Source organism: Cupressus sempervirens, chromosome 3 (assembly GCF_028749045.1).
Source record: "Cupressus sempervirens isolate cs-2001-9-10 chromosome 3, ASM2874904v1, whole genome shotgun sequence".
NCBI classification, from domain to species: domain Eukaryota; kingdom Viridiplantae; phylum Streptophyta; class Pinopsida; order Cupressales; family Cupressaceae; genus Cupressus; species Cupressus sempervirens.
In genome coordinates this window covers 574,917,467-574,943,534 of record NC_143120.1, presented here as the reverse complement: position 1 = coordinate 574,943,534, position 26,068 = coordinate 574,917,467, and the positions used below count along the sequence as shown (strand labels likewise).

At 36.0% G+C, this 26,068-nt stretch overlaps 1 protein-coding gene across 2 annotated transcripts in view; it reads right to left on the bottom strand.

The window, feature by feature from the left end:
* LOC149567729 (uncharacterized) overlaps positions 1-26,068 on the bottom strand; it is a 379,835-nt gene that overhangs the window by 314,720 nt on the left and 39,047 nt on the right. For both annotated transcript variants that reach the window (XM_089820995.1, XM_089820994.1), the window contains one exon: positions 6,010-6,107. In XM_089820995.1, coding sequence (XP_089677121.1) covers positions 6,010-6,069 — 60 coding nt within the window. In that variant the 5' untranslated portion in view covers positions 6,070-6,107. The remainder of the gene's footprint in view (positions 1-6,009; positions 6,108-26,068) is intronic.

Sequence of the window (26,068 nt, the reverse complement as noted above, 5' to 3'; positions counted from 1 at the left end):
TACCACCAATCGTGCGCAACTCCGTCAAGGTGTAGCACAACAAACTTGATGGTGTCTTCCTCAATCATAGGATGCAAAGCAAGGTAGGTGTCAAGCTTGTGGACCCAAGCTCTAGCAGTCACTCTACCACTCCCATCAAAATGAGTCAATGTCATCTTACCAACTGCCTGCTGGAGCTCAGTATACTTGGGCCACTGTCTGTCAATAACAGGCCTACCCCTAGAATGCCAACGCTTCTGTGTCAAATATCTGTCAAAACTCAAGTTATCCTTTAATGCCTGAGGAAGAGCATCCCAATTATGAAAATGAGTCAGTAATCATCAGCAAATGGAGCAGCGTCAGAAGTAGTGTTAACTGCATCTATCTAATTCAGGTCTCAGAACAGTGGGTTTCTGTTGCCTGTCTTGAGCACCCATATAACCTGTTATGTCCACCTTGTCATCCATCTTGACATGATCCTCAGTCATGTGCCTGTTGTCCACCCTGGGCCCCACATCCACACACGACTTGTAGGAACCAACAGAAACATCTCGATCTCTTTCTCTGCCCCGATCCCGAGGCAAAGCTAACTATTGCAAGGTGTTAGACAACTGTTGGAGAACACATGTCATATGTTGTTGCCCGGCTGAGATATTTTGAAATGCTTGCAAGGCATCTCTATCAACCTAAGCATCAGTAGCACGTTGTCCGAAGCCACCAAAACCACTCGAACTACCCACTAAGCCAAATTGAATCTCCGGCTCTCTCTCTCTGGGAGGTACATTTTGATCCCATCGGGTGTAGTGCATAGCAAGCACAAACCTTCAATCACCATCCATACCTCAAGATGCAGAATAACAAAAATATGCCTCTGATAATTTCTGAGCCCAATTCCTACAGGCTGGCAGGAAATCGCTCTGATACCACTGTAAAGAACTGAACTGGCTCCCAATGATGCACAATTTGTTGTTTTGCAATATGTGAATATTTTTCTGATTTTATTTCAATTTTGTGTATTTTGCCTTATAAATGGGTATCAACAATTTCAAGATGTTGTTTGAAATAATACATAAAATCATATTATAACTGGTTTTAATCCTTGTAATCCTTTATTAATGAAATCAACAAACCGAATTACAAATTAAAAATGAAGCACCTTATCTACAGTATAAATGGCCAAGCCGTAACCTACGATTATCCTTCAATATTCCATACGTTGGTTCCCCAACGTCAACCTTAGCTATAGAAGGAATTTCGCTTGGGATTGTAAATAGCTTTTGTTGTGAGAATTAATGGCTAGGGTGTTTGACGGCTAAAGTGATGGATTTGCAGGGACGTGACCTCCAGAACCTCCAATGTCGGCCACTACAGTATTACACAACCAGCATAGGTCACACCAACACACCTGCAAGCTTACAGACGTATGATTAAGTCCTCAAATATTGTCGCCCAAACTCACGACTTTGCCCAGCTCACGTCTTAGTCTTGATCAGCAATAATGTGAAAGAAAACAGACTTCACTCTATGAATTTGGACCCAATATGAATTCCTAGCAAGTTTGATACTCTTCTTACTTCAAATATTTTCCCCAACCTCCAAGCCACAGTAGACACAGTAGGAGGATCTGATAATTGCGCACCACAACACAATTATCAATGACAAACTCAAAAAACTTCTTCAAACCCTCAGCCAAATGATATGAGCAAATAAAATATAATATTCAAGATGCTTTTTCTCTTCAAATGAAGTCATATTTATAAGACTTGTGCAACTTGTCTCCACCTTGAAACTTCTCACTTAAACATCCCTTTATAATATAAAATTCAATCACTTTATAATATAAAGCACCATAATTAATCACCAATACATTAAATAATCATTAAGTCTCAATATAATTGCAATAAATATGACTTTACCAGATCAATTCGCCCAGAGCCCAAAAACAAATGATAAATAACCAACAATGTCAAAACTGCCTTGACCAAAATAGGAACTGGCCAAAAGTGACTTACTAAAAATAACAAGTCCAAAAATAGCAAATCCATATCAAAGACCCCCAAAACCAAACGTCAACTCATGGGTGTTGCGCTCATGAGCTGACAAATCCAAATTCCAGGAACCTGCTAAATCAAGGACATTACAAAGGAATCGCGATGCAAGTTGATTTGTGATCAGCAACAAAGGTTCGAAAACGGATTGAAGAATGAAAAATGGAATGAAATGAAAATGTGTGAAGGTGGAACGCATGGGAATGCGTGCGAATAAAGATTGTTGATTTCAAACATACTTAGAGTTTTCAAGGCAATATTGCATGAAAAATGAGTACATGTAAGTGCAACATGTAACAGGAGATGAAAGGTGAGATGAGATGCGAATGCGCACGAAGAATGCACTTTACATGCAAGTGCGAATGGAAGATGAGGTGCAAAGCATGAAAAGATGTGAAAGAGGGATAATGAGCTTTATAGTCACTTGTGGTGAAAAGATGAAGTCAAAGTACAAGAAAGATGAAAATGACATCTTTTTGACTTTTCAAAAAATGACTTTTAATCAAAATTGGACCTTTTGGATGCAATTACACGTAAGGCTTTTCGTGTAATTGTGTCGTGCGAGTGGGATGCAAAAAGTGAAATGAGTGAAAATAGAAGCGGAAAATGGGATTACATGCATGTGCAGATGATGATGGAAAACATGTAATTGCCAAGGTCACCGAGAGATAGGGAGACTTGGAGGTCTACGATACTAGTACCGGTATGACAATTTTTCAAAAAAAGGAGACGGGGGTACTTGGAGACGGCAAAAAAAATTTTAATAGTTTAAAGAGTCTAATACTAAATACAAAATTTGAAAATAGTAATATTGTAAAACTAAAAGACTAAAGTAAATAATAATAGTAATGTCACATTAATATAGAGTCAAACATTTCAAAAGTCACGTAATCACAATATTGTATCTCGTTGGTCTTAATTTCTGCATTAAAAACATTAAAATGAGGGCTAAAATATATAAAATTATTTAATATTATATTTTACATTTATATTTTATCAGGAGACTTCGGGGAGACTTCACTTTTTGGATTAGGAGACTGGGAGACTTCAAGAGACTTTGTCATGAAGTCTCCAACCTTTTTTGAGGTCTCCAAAGATGTGAAAAGTCTCCAAGACGCGTTTCGATCTCTGAGACGCGACTTTTGGGGGGGAGACCGGTCTCCCCGTAACCATGGTAATCGCATTTGTCGAAATGAGATGAAGTGTTGTGGCATGGAAAATGGAAGTGAAACGTGACAATGCTTTTGCATGAAGTGAAACAACAACAAGTTCTTGAGAAAGAACTTCTTGTGACTTCTCCAGATTGGAGAAAACTGGCAATCTAGCACAAAGCACAAAAACTCAAAAGAAAAGCGCACCTTTGCAAAGTAACTCAAACATGTCAAGACGTAATGCACTTTAACACACAAATTCGAATTTGGAAATTGGTGGAAAACCAAAAACAAGAAAATGAACATTTTTTTCATTTTCAAAGGAAAAATGCACTTTCCATAGCATTGATTTCAACAAGTGGCAATCATCAAGCAATAATGTGCATAAAATCGGCAAGATAAGCACAAATTAAATAGCAAGAAAGAATAATTCCACTTACATGAAGATTAAGTGCCAAAAATGAAGGAAAAAGATGCTCCAATGTTGAAAATGTTTTCAAAAACACTTAGACTTTTTCCAACTTTGCAAATTCGAATGGGAGAAGGCAGCAAACAAGGAGTATTTGGTGGAAGATGCCAAAAACATGCCCTATCAATGGTCCATGATCCAACGTTTTTGCATGCATGTGTTATGGGACGTTTTTAGTGAAAAGCATGTTTCACCAAGGAGCATAAAGGTAATTTAATATAAATGGGGCTGCATATTATTAATGTCTTGTATGAAAACTATTTCACCCAATCTGAAATAAATTGGATGACACGTATACATATGTCTGCACATTGATTAAATGAATTATATATATATATATATATAAGCATAAACAGAGAGATTGGTTTTATATGGGTAATCATGATATATGGTAAGACAATGTAATGCATGTACTTCAATCAGATTTATGTTAATAAGAAAATATAGTGTAGCCTATACCTGTGTATTTATCAATACAATAACAATAATCAAACCTAAGGGACAGAAGGAAAGGATAATATGGGTACTTGAGGCGTCACTAGGTACACCAACTCATAATGTATGAGGTTAAGAGGGCCAAGAGATTCCACTCTTGGGCCTAGGGTTAAGTTAGGACACCCTATTGTGATCTTCCTCCCACCCATAAGGTAGAGATTATTTAATAGTTAAATGACAGTCATGTAAAGGGGATAAGACAGAAGGATAGAAGAGAATGGCATAATGATTCCGCTAGTTACACCAAGCCCATAAGGTATGGGGCCAAGGGGGGCAAAGTATCTCCCTTGCGCCTAGGGCAGTGACAAAAGGGCACGTCATCATATCTTCTTAATCAGTTCTCACACCATCAAAGTTGACATGTTATAAATGTCTTCTTACCATATGCCTAAGTATTTATGATCATGTTATTATCTAACACTAGGATCTGCATATCTTTCATTTACTTTCAAGATACAAACAAAGTAATTAGTTGTATGTGTGCACTTGTTGCCTATTTGCTGATTGCAGGACCTAAATCAGGATTTACCTTTGTTAAAAGCAATTTTACTGGTAAAGTTATATGTCTAACAGTTTTTCAATTCTTGTTTTAATGAAATTTGTGATTCTAGGGCAAAATTAGGGCAAATCCCAAATCGGGGACATTACAAAGGTAGTATGGAACACGCTAGTTTTCCACTCACCAGTTCATATCAATAATAAGGCTAGTCAACAAATTAATGAGCAAGGGATAGGAAAATAGACTGTAGTTTAAAAAGCACTAGCTTCCTCTTTCCAGCTGGTCACTATGGAAGAGTTCAACCTATGACTGCCTGCATGTTGTATGGGACAGTGAATGTATAATGCACATTGCATATTTTAATATTATGTGTTATAATGGATGCTAGCAGTACGAAATCTCTCATGGAATAGTCAAGTGGAATTCGTTGGATGGGGTGGGTGCAGATGGGATCATCTTTATTTCATTCAACATCTGAAGTCAAAGATTGGAAGCAGAATTCCACTGGAAGATTCACTCGTGATCAATGACAATGTCAACTAATATAGCAACAAAATTGTATGAGTCAATGATGTACTTGTATCATGTAAAAATGCTGGTAATGACTAGTATCATTGAAATATATGAAAAAGTACTTTGATAATGTTGTGTACTCTGATATGTTGTATTTTTCTTTTCATGACAATACTGAGAATCTCAAAATACAGGCTTGTATGCTGGAACTTAATTGTAAATGTTGTATGTTATGGATTGCATGTTACGCTTATATGAGAACTTGTGAAATGAATGTTCATGGTTATGTTTACTTGCTTATCTTGAATCGTATTAGTGCAATGCAGAGATTAGGCAATAAGGCTATGTTTTTGTAGTAATAAAAAGAAAATTAGTTTATCAGGAAGGGGTTATTGCATCAGTTTTGCACTAAATGCAACACCTCATTGCTAGAGCACAATTTGACATTTTTTTGTATTTTTTGAAAAAAAAAAAATTGTTACTAGTAACTGTTTATATTTTTTATAAATATCCTATTTCCTACGATTTTGGGCAGCACATAATTATGTTCTAATACCATCTCTGTTCACAAAATCAATATATCATGCACTTTCAGATAACTGTGCTATAAATAATCATTTGATAGATATCATCATTTTTTTTAACATCTAAATGGATGTTCTCTCCCTGATGTAAAGATGGGGGAAAACATAAGTTTTTGACAATCTAAATTGTTGGCATATGTAAATTGTTTCTGGAAAATAACACGAATTATATATTATAAAGCTGTAGGAAAACATTGTAGCTCTCAAAAATCACACATCGTCTATGACGGGACATTAAAATTTGTGTTAAATCAGATTTAATTAGACAAACCTGCCTTTGTCGTGCACCCAAAACTGAAAGACGAAGTATTCCATCATAGTACTTCTTCATCTTTTGTTTCTTTTGTTTTGTATATACAACATGCCATTCTGCGATTGACAATAATAATTAGAGAAAATGCTTGTGGCAATTCAGCAAAGGTTTTACAACATTTCATCATTTTCTTTTGCAACACACAAAAAGAACTAGATAAAGCCCATCCCCTGTCATTTGAAGTAACTAATGAAAACTAGATACAGGTAGCAACAAAAGTCTTCATATTTATAAAACAGTTTAAAACCATTTTAAATCAGAAAGCAACCTAAAGAAAAGCATTTCATCTTTGCACAAAAAAGGCAAACAGCTAGTTTACAGCAAAATGCAGCAGGCACTCAAGAATAATCACCAACTGGGCATCTGTCTAATAAATTAGTGGCATAGAAAATGACAGGAGGGCTTTTAACCAAAGTAAACCTTCACAAATATCAAGATTATACAAATGATATATAGTCCTACGTAAGTTATACAAAAAATGCACACAAGTGCACATTACACTATAAACTTAAGCTAAATCCCAGGTCTAACTTATCCGATGGGACTATGACCAAAGATCCAGGGAATAACAAATTAAACCAAAGGAAAGGTTGATGACTTCATCATTTAATTGTGACATCATTTGCATAATCACTACTAAAATTCTTAGTTTTTTCATGCATACATGAATTCCCATATGGTAAACAGCATTATGTCAAACAGTGAAATAGTTGAATGTTGACCTTCTGCTTCCCACGACTGTTGTTTATTAGTTTAGCAATCAGATGAAGTGAAGGAAAGGGATAAAGGTTTAAAATCTTTTTCTGCAGCTCTCATGCTTAAAATATTTTGTGCTGCTTTAAAATATCAGTTATTTTGAACAGAACAGTAGGTAGGTTGGCGAAATGACTAATAGTTGACTATCAATCTTGAGTTTTAACCATCACTAAGACCATAGCAGTGAAAATTGTCTTTGGGAAAAAATCGGTAAACCAAAAATAAGATTTTTCAAGAAAAGAAAAATTGTGATTAAATCAGGAAGTTCAAGATTAGGACTTTTGTCAAAAAAATTGTGCAGCCTGCCAAAAATCTCAAAAAAACTAGGAGGAGGGTTAGGGTATCCAAAATAAAGGGGAAAAAAGATCAAAATCAGTTAACTCACAATGTATCACAATCTAGATTATTGATTTGTTATTTTCATGGTTAGTTTTCTGAAATATAGCCAAAACACATTCTGGCCGCTTGATTTTAAACCCACAAGTTTAAGGTGCAGAAAATCAACAAGTGGTCCAATTTAGACTTACCCATAATAATTTTGGCACTTCACACTTCAATGATGTAGACAATTGCAAAGTGTCTTCATTGATAACTAGATATCCTGTAACCTGATTTGCACTTACTCATAATTCATAGGGAGGTCTGTTGGCTGGAAAACATAAGCAGCATAAGGGGTACAGGAATGTGTTTAAAGTTGAGCACCATGTAGATTAATCTTGATTGTGCTTCTGAACATATTCTAGTTTAATTATAATATTATTCAGAAAGGAATCTTCAAGGGTTGCAGCTTTGATAATGATCTTATAATAATACTTAGGCAAACAAGTTTCAATTGATGGAATCATCATTCTCTTGCTAAGTAACTAACTATTACCGTTATTTGCAATCATAGCTGTTTGAGCATTGTTTTTATAAATGCTGCAAATTTGTTTACTTTACCTATCTGCATATTATCATTGGTGAACAGGATATGGCGGTGTAATGGAAAATTATATCATTGCTTGTGGATAGTAGTTTCAAGTGTGGGTAGGTCGCAAAGTAAGAGATGCAAAACAATCAGCAAGCACCTCAAATCCTCAAATATAATCAGTTGTGGAAGACAACCAATTCAACAGAAATTGGTATTACCCAACTCCTAGTTTCAGAAATAGAGATCAATTAATATTAAACTATCACAGAAAACATGGAAAATTGAGGTATCACAAGCAGAGTAATAGGGGGCGTGAAGAGACATAGGTTACCAATAATTTTGTAATGTCCTTTTTCATTTAATTTAGACACTACTCTTTAATTTCACAATTCAAGGAATAGATAACAATTTGCTGATAACAAAATTCTGTTATATGATATTTAATTCCAAATGCATATGCTATTTACAATTGATAATGACTGATAATGGTATGAACTTTGAAGCTTAATTCCAAATGCATATGCTGCTCTGTAATGATGATAATTGCATAACAATATATCACAATATATGATGGTTGTGTCTGATATGCAAATAATATATGCTCTATAACCTGGTACTGCTGTCTCTGCAATACAATTGATCACGTGCAAATATGCAGGCTGTATCTGGTATATTGATATCAATATGCTCCGAACAATGGAAGTTGTCTCTGATATATCTTTCTCTAAATATGCTTCCGATATGATGTTGTCTCTGTGATGTGCGTTCGTGGACATGTTCGACACAGTGTCATGAAGTTAAGGTTTAATGCGCAGTACCTAAGTCGAAGATGTATGGAAGATATGCCTGATTTACAGAGAGCAATACAGAGACAGAGTAACTAAGAAGCAGTTTCTAATGTTTGTATTATATCTTCTAATAGAGATTTAATTTGGAGATGCGCAGTCATCCAGTGACATAAGACAGTCTGATGATGACATCAGCGAATGCGCAAGCCCTAGTATCGTACGTGTGAGAAATTGCATAGACTGTGAGCCGACAATGCTATTGTGATTATGAATTAATTAATTATCTTATTATAATTAATTGGGAAAGCCTCAAGGCCGACTCAAGGAATTATTTTGAAGATGCGGTATAAAGGAAAGATGTTTTCCTTGTTTGTAAAATGTATTGAGTGTATGTTCTATGCAAATTGCAAAAAGGAGCAGAGTGTTTGGTGAATGTGAGTAAGCGATCCAAGGGATTATTGGATGCAAGATTTGTGATCTGGTTACAAGATCAGAAGGAGCCAAAGTTCGGTTGACAAGACAGGGAAAGAAGAAAGAGCAATACTATTTATTTCTATTATTCTGCAAGGAATAATAGAGAGATCATTTGGACAGTGGGTTCATTAGTCTTTCCCTAAAGCTGTTTGGACAGTGGGTCCATCTGTCTTCTACAACTCCTAACAAGGTCAGCACAACTCCTAACAGGGTCTAAATCTCCTAACAAGGATTCAAAGTCTCCTAACAGGGATTGATATGTACTAAATGTTGTTATAGACTCCTAACAGGGTCCACCCTCTGATAAGGAATATTTATATTAGTACATAATCTTGTGGGTATCATCCCCACTAAGGTTTTCCCTCTAATCAAGGTTTTCCCTAGTTAACATATCTGGTGTTATTGCGCATGAGTATCTTGTTGTGGTTTCTAGTTATATTGCTCATATGGTTAAAGTTTAATAAGGTTGATAATTGTGATATTAGTTGGATAACTGATTCACCACCCCCCCCCCGGCCCCACCCTTCTCAGTTATATTGGTGGATTATATATTCTAACATTACTAAATAAACGTTAGAGAAAATGATTCATCCAATATAAGCTACTTTGAACACATACACAAATTTACATTGCGAATTTAAGTGTAGAAGCAAATTTTAGCTAAAGAAAATAAGACATAAATAGTATCAAATGTCTACAAAACTCATGGAATAAATCTATGGCATTAACAGTTCCAAACAAATATCAAAACAAAATTTAGAAGTCTATCTCAAGCCTCAAAGGAGCCTATTTCACTCAACACCCCAATTGTCCTACGTATGCATATAAGATGAGTCCTAGATGATGATGTAGACATGATATCTACTTGTGTCTCTCAACCTCAAGAACAGTGACATGATAATCCTTGATAGTGGCTTTGATTACAAAGATGCAAAGATTTCCAATGAGGAACATCTAATTTGTAGATTTTATGATCATGATTCATCTCTTACTTCAAATAGTAGGGTCCTAGAAGAGTAACAAGTGAGGAGTAATGGTTTGCCTATTACTTGCTCAAACTTCTATGTTAAATGATGGTTGGGATGCAACACTAGAACGAGGTTGAGGATAACACCCCTTCAAGAATTCTAGAGGTAAGAGAGAAAGAGATAGGTCTAGATCTTGGGGTGAGAGACGAGATAGTAAGATAGAGTGTTGGCTTCTAATTTGACAAACATTTTAACTACCAAGAAGCTTAAACAAAATATATCTAAGGACTAGCTCAATCCCATGATTAATATATCTGATAAGAATTCGGACTAATTAACGAGGCAATTCTACCTTCTACTCTTTGAACTCTACAGAATTCAGGCGAGTACACCAAGGATTAGTCACTTCATTGTACAACATTTCCTCAAAATCTAATCCAAACAAAGTAGATATGACCTCAATTCTTCTATACTTATGCAATAAGAATAGATATGTAATGGCTAATCACACTATCTATTAACTCACAAGCAAAGTGAAGGTCTACACTCGAGCTCTAAAAAACATAAACAAAAGATGACTATAATTGATTTCATTTTAACTGTCAACAACATGGACACTTACTTAACTATTTTAAATTGACCAAGGCCTTTATCCATTGGGCCATCAAAGTCAAATCACATACTATGAAATTCAGATATATTCATTCACCTTGTAAATGACATATCTAACAATATTTTGAACCCTCTACTTAGATAATCCACTCGTGCAACCTTCTGATTTTATCAAATTATATCAAGCATTTACTCGATTCATTGAATTGGTAGCAAAGCATAATATGATATACAATTCCAAAGAAATTGCATCTAATATCAAGATAGCTTTGCTCAAGATGTTCAGAAAAATCACAAAATGCAAGCTAGGAGACAAGATTCAAAATAAAGTACTCCAGCAAACTCTTCTATTAATTTCCTTGAAATTCATACATCAGAGTATGTAGACAAGTCTTCAATGACAATACCAGATAAAATACTGACAAACTTTCTTCGTTAAACAACCTGTCTAAGTACAAGCAAAATATCTGAAAGTCAAACACAGCTAGGTCCAACAAACTATGACATGTATTCATAAAATGAAAATTCGAACCCCTATTCAAAGTCTTGGAAATCCTTTTATATGCAAGGATTGTAACAAGCTTCAGAAGTTGGAATAGGACACATGTCACCTCTTGATTTGACACAACTTGAAACACAACAAAATATAATTAGCTGGAAGGAAAACATGTGTGCAATTAGTCACTCTGTGAGAAGCTGATGTTGACAATTATATACCTGTGACTTTTATTTGTTTGTGTAACTGCATGTTCCTTAAAGGAGCTCACGTCTTTACTCAGGTTGTTGTTGTGGTGGGACCTCTGAAGATGACTCATCCACAGTTGTGTAACACTGGACCCATGCTTCATATTCTTTATCTGTTGGCCATTTAAAATCCAGGATCCGATCTGCCATTTTCCCATAAGGGTTATGTTTGACAGCACAATGGTTTACCTCCTTTTCAAAATTTTCATAATACAACCAGGAGCTAATAATCTTACCCATGCATATTTCAAAATATTTCATATTAAACTCCTGCAAAATCTTATCAGCAGCCTGGTTGATTCTTTCCAGTGCTTCATCATGTCATTCCTGGTATTGTTTTATCTTGTTGCCTGCATCCAGGATGAGAGGCAATAATGTGTTTTCCAGTGTGTCAAAACCTCTCTGCAATTGAATCACATATGTTCTGGTAAAACAGGAAAATTCACCAAAGACGTAACCAATCTGGCAGTTGGTGGGATTAATGTTAATCTTTGAGCATCAGATTTGGATGTAAGCTCAATAGTATTCATCTTCTCAATGCTCTACACCCACCTTTCATAGGTTGGCTTGGCAACCTGTCTATTCTTATCTTATTGATTGCTTGGTAAAGCAGAAAATAACCTTCATATGTTGCAAGCAATCTAACATTCACTTTTCATGTAAGTACAGCAGGGCAGTCAGAACAATACCTCTCTTATCCATTTTTTTAAAAATTGCTCTATCTTGCTCTGCTCTTCTTTCCAATTCAAAAACCTTATGATGCGGTGCCTCCAAAGCCTTGTCAGTATCATCATACATCATCCTGTGAATGGGTGAGGTGCCAGCATCTTTCATTGCAGGTATGATTCTTAACTGCCCAGAAGTAACACCTTCACTAGCTGGTATAGAAACCTCTAGCTCGGCAACCCTTTTCCTTAACAAATCTACTTGGGTTTCTAAGTTATTACAGAGCTTTGACTTGACCTTGTACTCCCTATAAATATGTCTATATTTCTGGGTCAAGTTACCATAATCTTTATCTGCTTGATCTGCAGAGCCCTGGACAAATAAGGCATGTTGCACCATACCTCCAGCAATTTCACCAATGCAAACTTCACCTACTATTTGAAGTATAACATTTCTTCTTACATTAGTATCATCAATAATTTCCCTTCTCCCTTGTGAAGTGGAGAGGGACCAAATGGAAAGGGTAGCATAGTCCTTGTTGTAGTATATCCCCTTCATTACCTGACTAAGTTTCTCAGGCTCAGAACAATATAACTTCATGTTATCTCTTATTGTATCAAATGCTACAACATCAGCAAAGTCTTGACCTAGAAGGATCAATACACCTGCATTCCTGACAATCTCTCTTCCTTCTTCTGTCGAAATGGCCTGGAACCTCTGATTTAGCTCATCCTTGACTTCATTATTAATGACTTCCTCTGACATACCAGGAGTCTGAGCCTTTCTTTCTTCAAGCCTCTAAGTATAATCTTGGATATGTTGCTGCCACAAAAATTGTTGAAATGGAATGGACTTTACAAAACTGTCATTAAATCCTCAGCATGATTCCATTGTCAAATCTCTAGGCAATCTGCACTTTATTTCTTGCACTCTCAAATCATGGGCCTGGGCAATAGGGGTGGGAGGAATCCCCTCTCTCATCATCTTTTTCATCATCATCATCCTCATCATATTCAGGAACCAATTTTAGTTGTCAGGCCTCCTCCTTTCCCTTGTCAATTTTCAGACTTGTGCCCTGCTTTTCAACAGATGGAATTGCAACCACCTCTTTGGTTGCAGGATCCTCTTTCAGAATACCCCCATTATGCTCTCTAGTGGGTGAGGGAATAGGTGGAGGAGGTGGAGAAAATGGGGAGGAAGGTCTTTTAGGTAGATAAACTGCCTCTTGAATGATGATACCAGTTAAGCACCTCTTCTTAGGGACTCTCTAACAGACCACAATTTCTTTCCCCTTTCTCTTTATGATAGCAATCTCAAACTCCATACCTCTAGTCCCATCTTCATCCTCTAGGGCTGCCTGCCTGATGTTCAATCTATTTTGGTTGCCCTAGATCCACTAAATACTTTGCAAATACAACCTTGGCCTTCTTAGACCTACCCAACTTCTCTCAGTGTAGCATATGTTTCTCCAAAATTAACAAAAAGAGTTTTCATTTTCTTAGCCATGAACTCAATGGAACCAAAAGGATCATACTTTGGATCATGATCATGAATTTCATCAAGCAACTTCTTGTAAGCAAACCAGCACTTCCTCTTTTCATCATGTGACTTGAGATTTAGTTCATTGTTGATTATTTCCTCAAGGAAATGAAAAATATGAGGTATCTTTGCCTCTTCACTTTCACTTTTCTCATCATCATATCATAAATCAACATCACTCATCCAAGAAACACTGACCCCCATCCTATATGGCTCTAATGTTTCCCCAAACTTCTCCCATCCACCTGTGAAGTGGAGAAATGATGGAGGACAATTAACTCAAGAAAAAGGTGCCCCCTTTTGTCCCTGGGCGATAATTCCTTCTCAATTTCTCCCAATTGCCTCATAATTTCTAAAATCTCAATGTTACATGTAATGGCATAACTGAAGGCATGCTAATGAAACCATAAAGCCTGAACACAGTGTTGACTGGATAGGGCATGATGTTTCCCCAATTGTGAGTAATTTGGGGTGTAAATTTTGTATCAACGGGCCTCAAAAATTGAATCAAAGACCAGCGAATTCTCTCCATATATGGGCAAATTTATTGTCAAACAGAACAGAGTTTCCCTTTCCCCAATTTGGAGACATGATTGTACACCACAATTGAATTGGCAAATTCTCACCTTCTTCCCCCAACCACAAGTCCATAAAATCTCTATAATATGCCATGTTCTAGTATAATATCATTTGCATTAACAAGGAAAACCATTGAAACTTAGTAGGAAAGCCTTTGAGTAGCAAAGCCAACCCTCATTCATCTTCTTCTCGAAGATAGTAGTGAAATCAAAAATTATAACATTATTAGGGGTTTAGATTAGGATGGACATCCACAAAAATTCCCTAGTAAACTATCCATTGTTGATCTCTCCTAAAACTTGACACAAAGATGTGTGAGCATCAACAATTTCTTTCTTGAAATATTTTACCTCGTTGGGATCTTTTCCTTATTCCTTCAAATCGTATTTTACCCCATCAATGATTTCTAAATTTGGATCGATGACTCTTTTCAGAACTAGGAGAGGAGAATAGGTATATATAATTCTGATTTTTTCCAAACCAATTTCCTCTAGAGTAGTTAATGCTTCACTATGGTCAAAGACATTTCTGATCTCATCCGCACCATAGTTACACCACCTTGGGGAACAGGGGGACGAGGGAACGGGGGGACAAGTTTCCGGGACAAGGGGACAGAGGGGCCTTAATTTGGGGATGGCAAGGGAACTACGGTGGGGACGATGGCGGGGAGACTAGGAAGGTTGTATATATTATACATTTGGTACTTAAAATACTACTTATGAAAAGATTTATTGCAATATAAGATATAAAGATGTAAAAGAGTAACTACTTGAACATTGCATTGAACTGGAATATCAAACATTGAACATAAATCATCAAATCAGCAAATAGTTAACACCGGGACGTCCCCCCATCCTCGGCGGAAGTGATGGAATCTAGTGGCACCACTGGGGATGAGGGAGCGGAGTCCCCCAAGTCCTCAGTGTGTCCAAGTCCCTGGTGCATGAGGCAAAAAGGGGGGGGCGTGGGGGAACATGTCCCCGTGTTCCTATGATCAGCATTGATCTTTATCAAAACTCCTTCTAAATCCCTAATTTTTTTAGTAATAGGGTCATATCTCTCAACCTATTTTCACAACAAATCGATGTCATGGAAAACAATGGGCACAACTAACTTTCCCAAATCATACTGCCATGCATTGCATAGGGAATTACCCATATTCAATTAGTTGTACCACTGTCTAAAGACTTCTAACCCTGGTGTTGGAATATAAGAGTCCCGAACCCAGCCATATTTATCCCTCAAATTACTGCACAATTCACTTCCTAATTTGGTCCACTAGGCAGTAGGCAGTCTCTCGTTAGATGACCCAGGCAACTGGTCAAGAATTTCATCAAACGGATTCTTGTCCTCGTACTTTTATTCCCCTGAATGTGTTTTAGGGGGCATTATGACAGATTTTGGGATAATTCACTTTTCTAGGGTTTATAGCACTTTAGAATGTTGCAGCCAAGGTTCACACATCTTTACAATCTCAATTAAACAATGAACACTCAAAAAACAAAAACCCTAGCACAAAATAATTGAAACACTATTTACCCAACAACTTCAAATTAGGGAAGATTACTTGTAATTCTGCATAGAGGACTTGTAATTCGGCACGGAGAACTTCACAATTTTGCCAATTCTTCCACAATTCTAGTTCTACAAAGCTCTGAGATGTTAAATGAAAAGTTCTTATGATTTAAAACAAAAGGAAAAACGCTTTAGATCATCCCATGAAAACCTCATAAAATCGTGAAGCGTGCGAATTTAATTCATATGGTAGCAAAAATGGCTACATCCTAGAAATTTGATCATCTTTAAGACACCACCATAGATTTTCATGTACCGCATGATCAACAGCTTAGATTCGCCTTGATTGGTTTTTAAATCACACTTGGCAACAGGGTCGACCAAATCGACCAATTAGAAGCTGGAAGAAAGCCTTTGACAATTCAAAGCAAACTGGGGCGGGCATGTACACGTGTCTCAATCTCACACAGTCACAATACATATCCTCCGAGCACATTCCATTGCAAGTAAACGAAAATTGCCGATCTTTACCTGTGACTTTTCCTTAGGCTATGTGTGTTAAAACTCGATCACCTTTTCCCCTAAATTATAAGATCACCATTGAAATCATCACATGTGAACAAAAGAAGCACCATGGGTCGAGCGAGTGAACAAGTGGCAACTTTTTGCCAAATTGCGTGAGATCCATAACACAAGTAAAAACAATACGAGGATGCGACTAACTGATGAGTGGCTTATCAAAGATGGACCCACAAAATGAAGGATTAAACAAATATAAGCCCGAGCCAAATAGACTTAAGCTTAATGAATTAAAAAGTGGACCACAAGGAATAAAAAGACTCAACCCTAGAGAAATAATACATGGCCCCGCCCAACAAACACGTGACCCATTGTTAAGTGACTCAAAAAGATAACAAAAGATTATAAGATCCAAAGGTTTAACAAGGGTTAACAAATATGTGAAAGCTTGATATATACATATAAATTATAATCAACATATGTCAAATTACATATTAATCATAAGTTGAGGTTATGATCAAATTGATTGCTAAAGAATCGAATTAATTTAAGTATCGACCATCTCCTTGTTGGCAATGCCAACATAGGGTCATGACCCTACGTGGCATAAGCCATGTAGAGTCAGGCCCCTACGTGAGCTTGCTTCACACCATATTTAATACCGATCGAATGACTGATGGAAATCATCAATCTAAGGCATGCATTACACAGTCTTTGATATATTTGCAGTCTATTACTCGCTCCTCATAAATCAGTAAGGTTGTGCATATATATGTGTGTGTGTGTGTGTGTGTGTGTGTGTGTGTGTGTGTGTGTGTGTGTGTGTGTTATTCACATTCATTCAGTACTATTCTATCATACATAGAAAGAAACTAAAACTATGATATATATATATATATATATCTGAAGTTGATCTGATTCAAGAGAAGTTAAATATTTATCAAAGCTCAAGAACAAAGTTAAGAAAGCCTTTAATTCAAAACAGTATTTCAATCAACAATAGTTTCTATCTCCACCAAATCGATCTTATAATATTTACATGGTATCAAAGCCAATTCGGTAGAGAGATTGCAAAACTAAATTCTTAAAACATCATCGCAAACAATGTTAGAGTCGAGGATAGGCTTGAAGGAGCAACAAATATTCTTCTCATGGAAAATTCAAATTACAACAATCGTCGAAGAATTGGAATTAGAATCATTCATTGAATCAAATATTTCAATACCTGAAGATGAGACCGAAAAAGTCACTTGGAATAGGCAAAATAATAAAGCCAAGAAAATCGTTGTTGATTTAGTAAAAGATCATATTCTTCCCTCCATATCAAATCTCAAGAAAGCATTTGAGGTATTCAAAACAATTAAGGATACATTTGAGATCAACAACTCAAGTAGATTGCTTACATTAAAAAATCAACTTATGAATATAAAAATGAATAAAGATGAATCATATGAATATAAAAATGAATAAAGATGAATCAATCTCATCCTACTTTGGAAGGATTTTCAAAATAAAGAATGAACTATCTTCTATTGGAAACAAAGTAGAAGATCAAGAATTATCCATAATAGCACTTAGAGGATTACCTATATCTTGGGAAGCATTCATCCAAGTCATCAGCAGACTGTCAATACCAGCTTTTGATCAACTTAAAAATGATTGCACTTCAAAAGAATCAAGACTAATTTCTAGAGGGGTCATTTCAAATCAAGAGGGAGAGAATCAAGCTCTTTTCTCAATCTCAAATAATAGAGGGAAGAAGAGAAAATTCAAAGGAAAGAAAAATGATAAATGAAAAGGAAACAATAACTTCAAAAGAAATGACTTCTCCAAACTTCAATGTTACAAGTGTGAGAAATTCGGACATACCTTCAAACTTTGTCCAAAAAGGGAAAAAATTCGAGCCTCCTTAGTGAAAACAAAAAAGGAAGAAAATCTATTATTCTACTCAACCCTATCAAGTGAGATGAAATCCAATGAAAATGTGTGTATAATAGACAGTGGTGCATCCCGTCACATAACAAGATTCAGAGATAAGTTTGAAACTTTTGGAAGTTATACCACTGAAGGAGTCACCATTGGAGATAACTCCACCTATCCAGTAAAAGGAATTGGAACCTATTCTGTAAACTGGGATTACTCTAAAATTGAAAGATGTTCTATTTGTACCTGGCATAAAAAGGAATCTAGTATCCATCTTTGGACTTGTTGATGAAGGGTATCAAATCACCTTTAATGGAGACAAAGTGGTGTACTGGCCTAAAAACTCTAATCTCAAGAATGTTATCACCATAGGGTTTAGAGATGGGACTCTATATAAACTATGTAACATCCAAAAGCAAGCCCTAAATCATGAAGTAACAAATCCTAATGAAATATGGCATAGAAGGCTCGAACATATTGGATTCAATACACTACCAAATATAGGAAAAATCACCTTTGGAACACTAAACTTAAATTCAAACCATATAGGCATTTGTAAAGGATGTGCTCTAGGAAAGAATGTAAAAAAACCTTTTCCTCCTAGCAAACACAAGTCTAAATCAGTTCTCGAACTAGTCCACATTGATTTATGTGGAGCCATGCCAACAATTTCTCTAGGAGGATTCTCATACTACATAATCTTTATTGATGATTTTGTAGGAAAACTTGGATTTACTTTCTAAAGGTCAAAGAATCAAAAGAAGTTATATTGAAATTTAAAGAGCTCAAAGCAATTGTGGAAAACCAAAGGTCAAAAAGAATAAAAACTCTAAGATCAGACAATGGGGATGAATGCACCTCTGAAAACTTCAAAGACTTCTACACCTCTATTGGGATTAAGAGGGAGTATATTGTACCTTATAATTCTCAACTGAATGGGGCAGCAGAAAGCAAAAACAAAACCATTGTTGAAGCAGCAAAAACCATGCCGCATGATCAAAAGTTACACTTTACATTCTGGGTGGAGGCCACTATATTGTTGTACATATTCAAAACAAATGCCCACACTCAATCCTAGAAAACATAATCCCTGAAGAAGCCTTTACAGGAATTAAACCTGATCTAAGTCATCTCAAACTATTTGGTTGCCCCGTTCACATTCACATACCTAAAGAAAAAAGAACCAAGTTAGAACCATCTGGGAAGAAAGGAATTTTTGGGTACAGTGAAAACACCAAAGGATATAGAGTCTATATACCTGGGCAGAGATCAGTTCAAATTAGCAAAGATGTCAAATTTGAAGAAAACACTGTCTTAAAACTATCCACTAGTACAAAAGATGAGCCCATCACAGAATTAGATGAAAATCTGCTAAATGAAAATCAGAGGGAGAACATATCAGAAGAGAATGAACTATTACCAGACGTTGAAAATAGAGACATCTCTAATATCAAAAAAAGGCCTTTATGTGGAAGAAAAATGATTGAAGAAAATAATGTTGAACCAAATGAAATCTCCAGAGAGAGCAAGAAAACCAGAAATGAATCTTGTTACGCTGCACTAGTAACTAAGTTTACAAAATCTGAACCATCAACTATCAAAGAAGCCCTATCTTGTCAAGTATGGAAAGATGCTATGGTCGAAGAATATCAATCCAACTTACAAAATGATGTTTGCGATATTGTACCTAGGCCAAAAATCAAATTAGTTGTTTCATCAGAGTGATTATACAAAATCAAATATGCTTCAGATGGCAATATTGAAAAAAATAAAGCAAGATTTGTTGCTCGAGGTTTCTCCCAAAAGGTAGGTATGGATAATGAGGAAACCTTTGCTCCAATTGCTCGATATGCTTCAGTAAGGACAATTATTGCAATTGCAGCATCCAAAGGATGGAAGATACATCAAATGGATGTCAAAACTGCATTTCTGAATGGTGTCATTAATGAAGAAGTATGTATCGAACAACCTGAAGGTTTTGTTATAAAATATAAGAATCTATATGTATGTAAACTAAAGATAGCTCTTTATGGCCTCAAACAAGCACCACAAGCTTGGTATGAATGGATATATGGCTACCTCTCCAAACTAGGATACTCCAAAAATGAAGCTGATCCTAACATATATTTCAAAATACATAATGGTGACATGTTAATACTTGTTTTATATGTTGATGACTTATTAATACTAGGTGAAGATCATTTAATCGAAAAAGCAAACAATATCTTATAGCTAAATTTGAAATAAAGGAACAAGGTCTACTACACTATTTTTTGGGTCTAGAAGTATGTCAAAAAGAAAGATCATATTTTTCTAAATCAAGGGAAGTACACCCATGACATCTTGACTAGATTTGGGATAATGGACAGCAAACCTCTAGCAACTACGATGAAAACAAATCTACACAAGCTAAAAGAAGAAGTTGTGAATTCAAATTCTATTGACCCCACTCTCTACAGACAAATCATTAAATCACTGTATCTAGTAAATACTAGGGCTGATATCTACTATGCCACCAATGTTTTAAGTCATTTCATGTGTGAACCAAAGAAGACTCATTTGATGGTTGCTTAACATGTCATAAGATTGTGATATTGCTATCAGGATTTAACTATGTGATTTTTGAGTCAAACTCATTGACCCATGTTTCATGAGTAGGGATTCAACATGAATCCATCTCTCGTGAGAATAAATGGAACTCTTAGCACTCATTGGATCTAGGTGATGCTCACAGGGGTGAAGCACCGAGACTTCCCGAGAGGTCACCCATCCCAGTACTACTCCAGCCTGAGCGCGTTTAACTATGGAGTTTCCTCCATGGTTAAACCCAAAGCTTGCAACCCCATTTGCATAAGATATCTGCATGGCACTATTGGTCTTGGGTTGAAGTACAAAAATGTTGAGATTAAACTTGAAGAATATACTGATTCTGATTGGGCTGGTTGTTCCATAGACTGCAAGAGTACTACAAGGTGTTGTTTTAGTCTTGGATTAGCAATGATATCTTGGTTCAGTAGAAAACAACCAACAGTTGCCTTGAGTTCCACTGAAGCTAAATATATGGCAACCTCCTTGGGAGCTCGCAAACTTTTTGGAAAGCAACTAAGTCCCACAGTAATTCATTATGATAACCAAAGCTACATCAAACTTTTTGCTAATCCTATTTTCCACAATCGATCGAAGCACGTCGAGACTCCATACCATTATATAAGAGACATGGTTGACAAAAATGTCATCAAACTAATTTATATCAGCACTAATGAGCAAAATGCTGACATTTTCACCAAGCCTCTTGCAAGGTTGAAAATAGAGTACTTTAGAGGTAAACTTGGTATGACAAATTTGTAAATACATTTGTAAGTTAATATATTCATGATTAATTGAAAATAAGATTGTTTGAAAACTTGTGTTACAAAAGGTGACGATCTTTCATATGTGTGAGGTCACTATTGTAGGGTGATGACCTTATCAATAGTTGATCTATTTCCTAACACTAAAATGTTTGGAGCAAGTGTTATCATGGTTCTTCGGGCCGGATTTTGCCGGACACCACGAAAATCAATTTGTTATGGTTCTTCAGGCCGGATTTTGCAAGACACCATAACTTAATAGACCACACTTAAGGTGGTGTTTAGTCTTGTATTATATCTTCTTCAATTCCCTCCTTGCTAAAGAGGAAGTGTTGAAAATATCAGCCTCATAGTAAATTGAAGCAAAAACAATGTGTAATATATGTTGATAAAATCAAGCTTGATAGAATATCTATATATGTATATATAGACACACACGCACGCGCGCACACACACACACACACACACATATTGATAGAATTCCAAATATGTGAAAGCTTGATATATATATAAATTATAATTAACATATGTCAAATTACACATTAATCATAAGTTGAAGTTATGATCAAACCAATTGCTAAAGAATCGAATTAATTATCGGCCATCTCCTTGTTGGCAATGCCAACGTAGGGTCATGACACTACATGGCATAAGCCACGTAGAGTCATGCCCCTACGTGGGCTTGCTTCACGCCATATTTAATACTGGTCAAATGACTGATGGAAATCATCAATCTAAGGCATCAATTATACAGTCTTCGATATATCTGCAGTCTGCTATTTGCTCCTCATTAATCAGTAAGGTTGTGCATCTATATCTGTGTGTGTGTGTGTGTGTGATAGTATTATTCACATTCATTCAATACTGTTCTGAAATGCATAGAAAGAAATTAAAACTGCGATGTATATATCTGAAGTTGATCTGATTCGAGAGAAGTTTAATATTTATCAAAGCTCAAGAACGAAGTTAAGAAAACATTTAATTCAGAACAGTATTTCAATCAACAATAGTTAGTTTCTATCTCCACCAAATTGATCTTATAATATTTACAATTTCAAGGAGGTTCAAGTAGATTTTCAAAAATTGGAACTTAACCAATTTCAACACTACCGTAGAGAATGGCAGAGAGAGGGGATAGAGGAAGGGTGATGAGGAGAGAGTAGATCCAGAATTCACAGAGAGAGAGAGGGAGAGACAGAGAGAATGTTCATAGAGTCTCCTAATTACTAAAATTTGACTAAACTTGACAATCAGCAAATCTTCTAAAACCTATTATCTTCATTATAACTTCTAGAGATCTGAAACCACTCTCAAACATCCTGCTAATGTATATTGGAGTTAGTATATATTCAGATAGTAAGGAGACCGAGAAGTCTACTTAAGATGGTTTCTTGGAATAAAGATTTCCAGTGAACAAAAACAATCAGCATAGCAACAATTCCAATCATGTATCCATCACAGGGTTCAGATGAGATTCAACATATCAATAGACATTTCTAGCAATTGCCACTGAATAGTATCGATCCATTGCAAGAGATATTGGTAGCATGGTTGTATGCTGTTTTAATGAGAAATCAATTTTATGGTGATTAGCTAAGTCCACACCAATAACCATTTGCAAATAATTTGTTAAGTAATAAACAAATGGTTCTGAGATAATATAATCATAAATGGCATCATTAAGTAATGGAGGAAATCAAGGAGATCGGATGCATCCCATTCTCATGTCTATTCATGCCTCAAGAGTGGATATCTTTCAAAATCATTTTATACAGATTACTTCTCTTTTCTTATCGTCTTGCATATGCTCTGTTTCGAGACAACAGCCTAATGAGCTTTACTGGAGCAAGTATGAACAGCATATATCAGAGACAGTATCTAAGAGATCACACACTTCAGATTGTATATCAGAGACGGCATACAATGAAGTGCAAGCATTCATTGATAACCAAACACACCACTGCTCGCTCCTAACCAATCACTTTCCACTGAATAATATTATAGATTATCAGACATTGCAGTGTGGCTATAAGCAATAAATATCAATCGCATATTTCCATTGTAAATCAGAGATGGCATAGTCAATTACTGCAATGTTAATTCTGTAACTTGTTAGCATACTGATCTGATAACAGATCGATTCAATCTGATATGGTATGATAAGTATAGGACTAAGTCTTTGCATTGTTCCCTTTATAAGATCGGCGTCTATCCTTAGGTTTTGGTTTAAGACTAATCTAAACTTCATTGTTTATGTTTATGATTAAACTTAATTATTCTTGGAAAGTCGCCGACTTCTAGAGGTTAGGCAAATAACTTTGGAAGAGACATGTCCTTTCTAAGGACATGTCCCTTGATTCCTATACTTATAGAGGGTAAGGATGAAGTCTAAGAGCACACAAGAACAAAGACAAGTCTGCTCCTTAGTCATTACTGCCCTCATACGAATTGCAGAAGTAAAAGACAGAATTCTGATTTACATTTCTAATCCAGTTAAAGGCAATAATCTGAAGTTACTCACAGCAAGTTATAAGAAGATATAGAAGGTGGAATCAAATCTATATTCAGCGCAAAGAATTTGCAGAAACTTTACATGGTATCAAAGCCTGGTTCCTTCTTGGGAAGCTTAACCGCTTGAAGGTAGATCCATTTAGATTCATGGGCAGAATTGAACAATTTGTCACGTTGGGAGGATTAGAAGAGATTTCAAATGTCTAATGTTTGAAGAAATTGAATGCTTCCAAATTATTTTTGCTGTTGAATTCATTCAGCTACATGAAGAGGTTTGTGGAGAAAGTTCTTTACGGAACCACTTTATCATGTTGGCTTTTTGCAATCGGTATTTGCATGTGTTTATCAATGTTACTGGTGTTCGAAATGAAGGGGTCCAAAGTCTTTATTTGAGTTGCAGAATGTTTCACAATGCCCAACAAATCTATCACGTTGTGTGGTTTGTACAATGGTCATTACGCAATATCCTTTAGATTGGATTGTGTTGCCAGTTGGACTCATGAGTGAATCAGTGAACACACTTCTTATGCCTCGAGCAATGAGAAATATCTATTCACCTTATCTTGGCAATGTTGTGGTAGCGAGCTAGTCTATACACTGGCTTGTGTGCAGTGATCTAGTATGTAGATGGCATGGAATGCAGATCTACGATCCGACAATTGGGCTTGGCCATTTCATGGGGCTCTTTTGAGGAGGGAGCACATCTCACAACACTGCCTGTGGCACTAGCTTCGTGATGATTCATTGTGCAGACAGCGATGGTGGATCCAACAAGGATTTAAGGCTGTGTAAATCTTGCTTGCCATGCAATTTACGCCATTAGAGATTGAGAAGGTGCATCGTCGAAACTCACATAGAGGGTGTTATCGAAGATGATACATATATACTATGTTACCGTCATCTTGAACCAAACAGTTCTCTCTTGAGCGTGGGTGATTACAGTTATTGAGATTACATTGGAAGTTAATTGTATTTGGAGGTGTTTATTTTTATTTTTTATAAGCCACTCTCCCATTAAGAGTGATACAACTGAGGTTTAAAGAAGATGTATATGACTGGGGACAAGAATGATTTGTGGGACAACAGTTCAGACCATTGTTCTGGCTATTACTGTCTATCAACATGACTGGGACATGGAGGCTGCCCAAGCCATAATTTGAGTCAGTCAATAACATAGGATATCATTTGTCCTAAACCAAGGCAATGGATGCATCATCATGATTGAATCAGCATCTCAAAATAATTTTTGATTAGCTACCATGGTTTGTTATGGAATTGTTAAATCAAAGTGCACAGAGGAAATCAACAAATGTCAGAGGGAATCATTTACAAGAGCATTCAAACATTTCCAGGTGCACTCTAAACATTGTAGAATATTTTTTGTTTAAGGTTAAAATGTCAATAGGGATATTACATTATATTCATTTATGAGTATGTGTTAAAGAATTAAAACTGGTTGTATAAACCATTAATTCTAAGATAAAACTAGGTTAAGTGACATAAGCAGAAAATTCTCATGGTTTGATAATGACTCGTAACCCCTTGAGAAAATTATCTATAAAATTTGACTAGATAACATGAGGAGACCCTACAGTGTACACATTGAGAGGGAGTCCTACCAAAAGTAGTTAAACCTAAATTTTAGAGGAAGTAGATAGGAAACTTGTAAACTCTTCACTAAGAGAGTAGATCACATTAAGTGTCATGGACTTTAGTTACTTCAATTTGGTTTAAATACAATCATGGATAAATTGAGAACTTGCATGTATGGATTGAATCCACCTTAGAGATGCTCGAACTTGAAAAGAGTTTATACATGGGCCTACTTTCACCTAGTTTTGCATTATAAACTCTTCCTTTGGGGATTCATATGTATTAGCATTTCTTTTCAAGATTATATTTAGCCCAAGCTACATTACTGGTTGTGTTTGGCTATGTTATAGCAAAGACTAAAACCTCTTTTATATAGTTGAGTCTATAATTGGATATTTTGCATGATCATGTATTTGATATGTGAATATAGCATAGACCATATTGATTGCATATCTGGCTAAATTTATCAATGTGATTTTTTTTTTTTTTGATTTGTGGATAGTAGCAATCCATGGTTTGAGTCTTCTCGACTCAAGGATTGAGTACTTCGTGGACTTAATGTCTGGATAC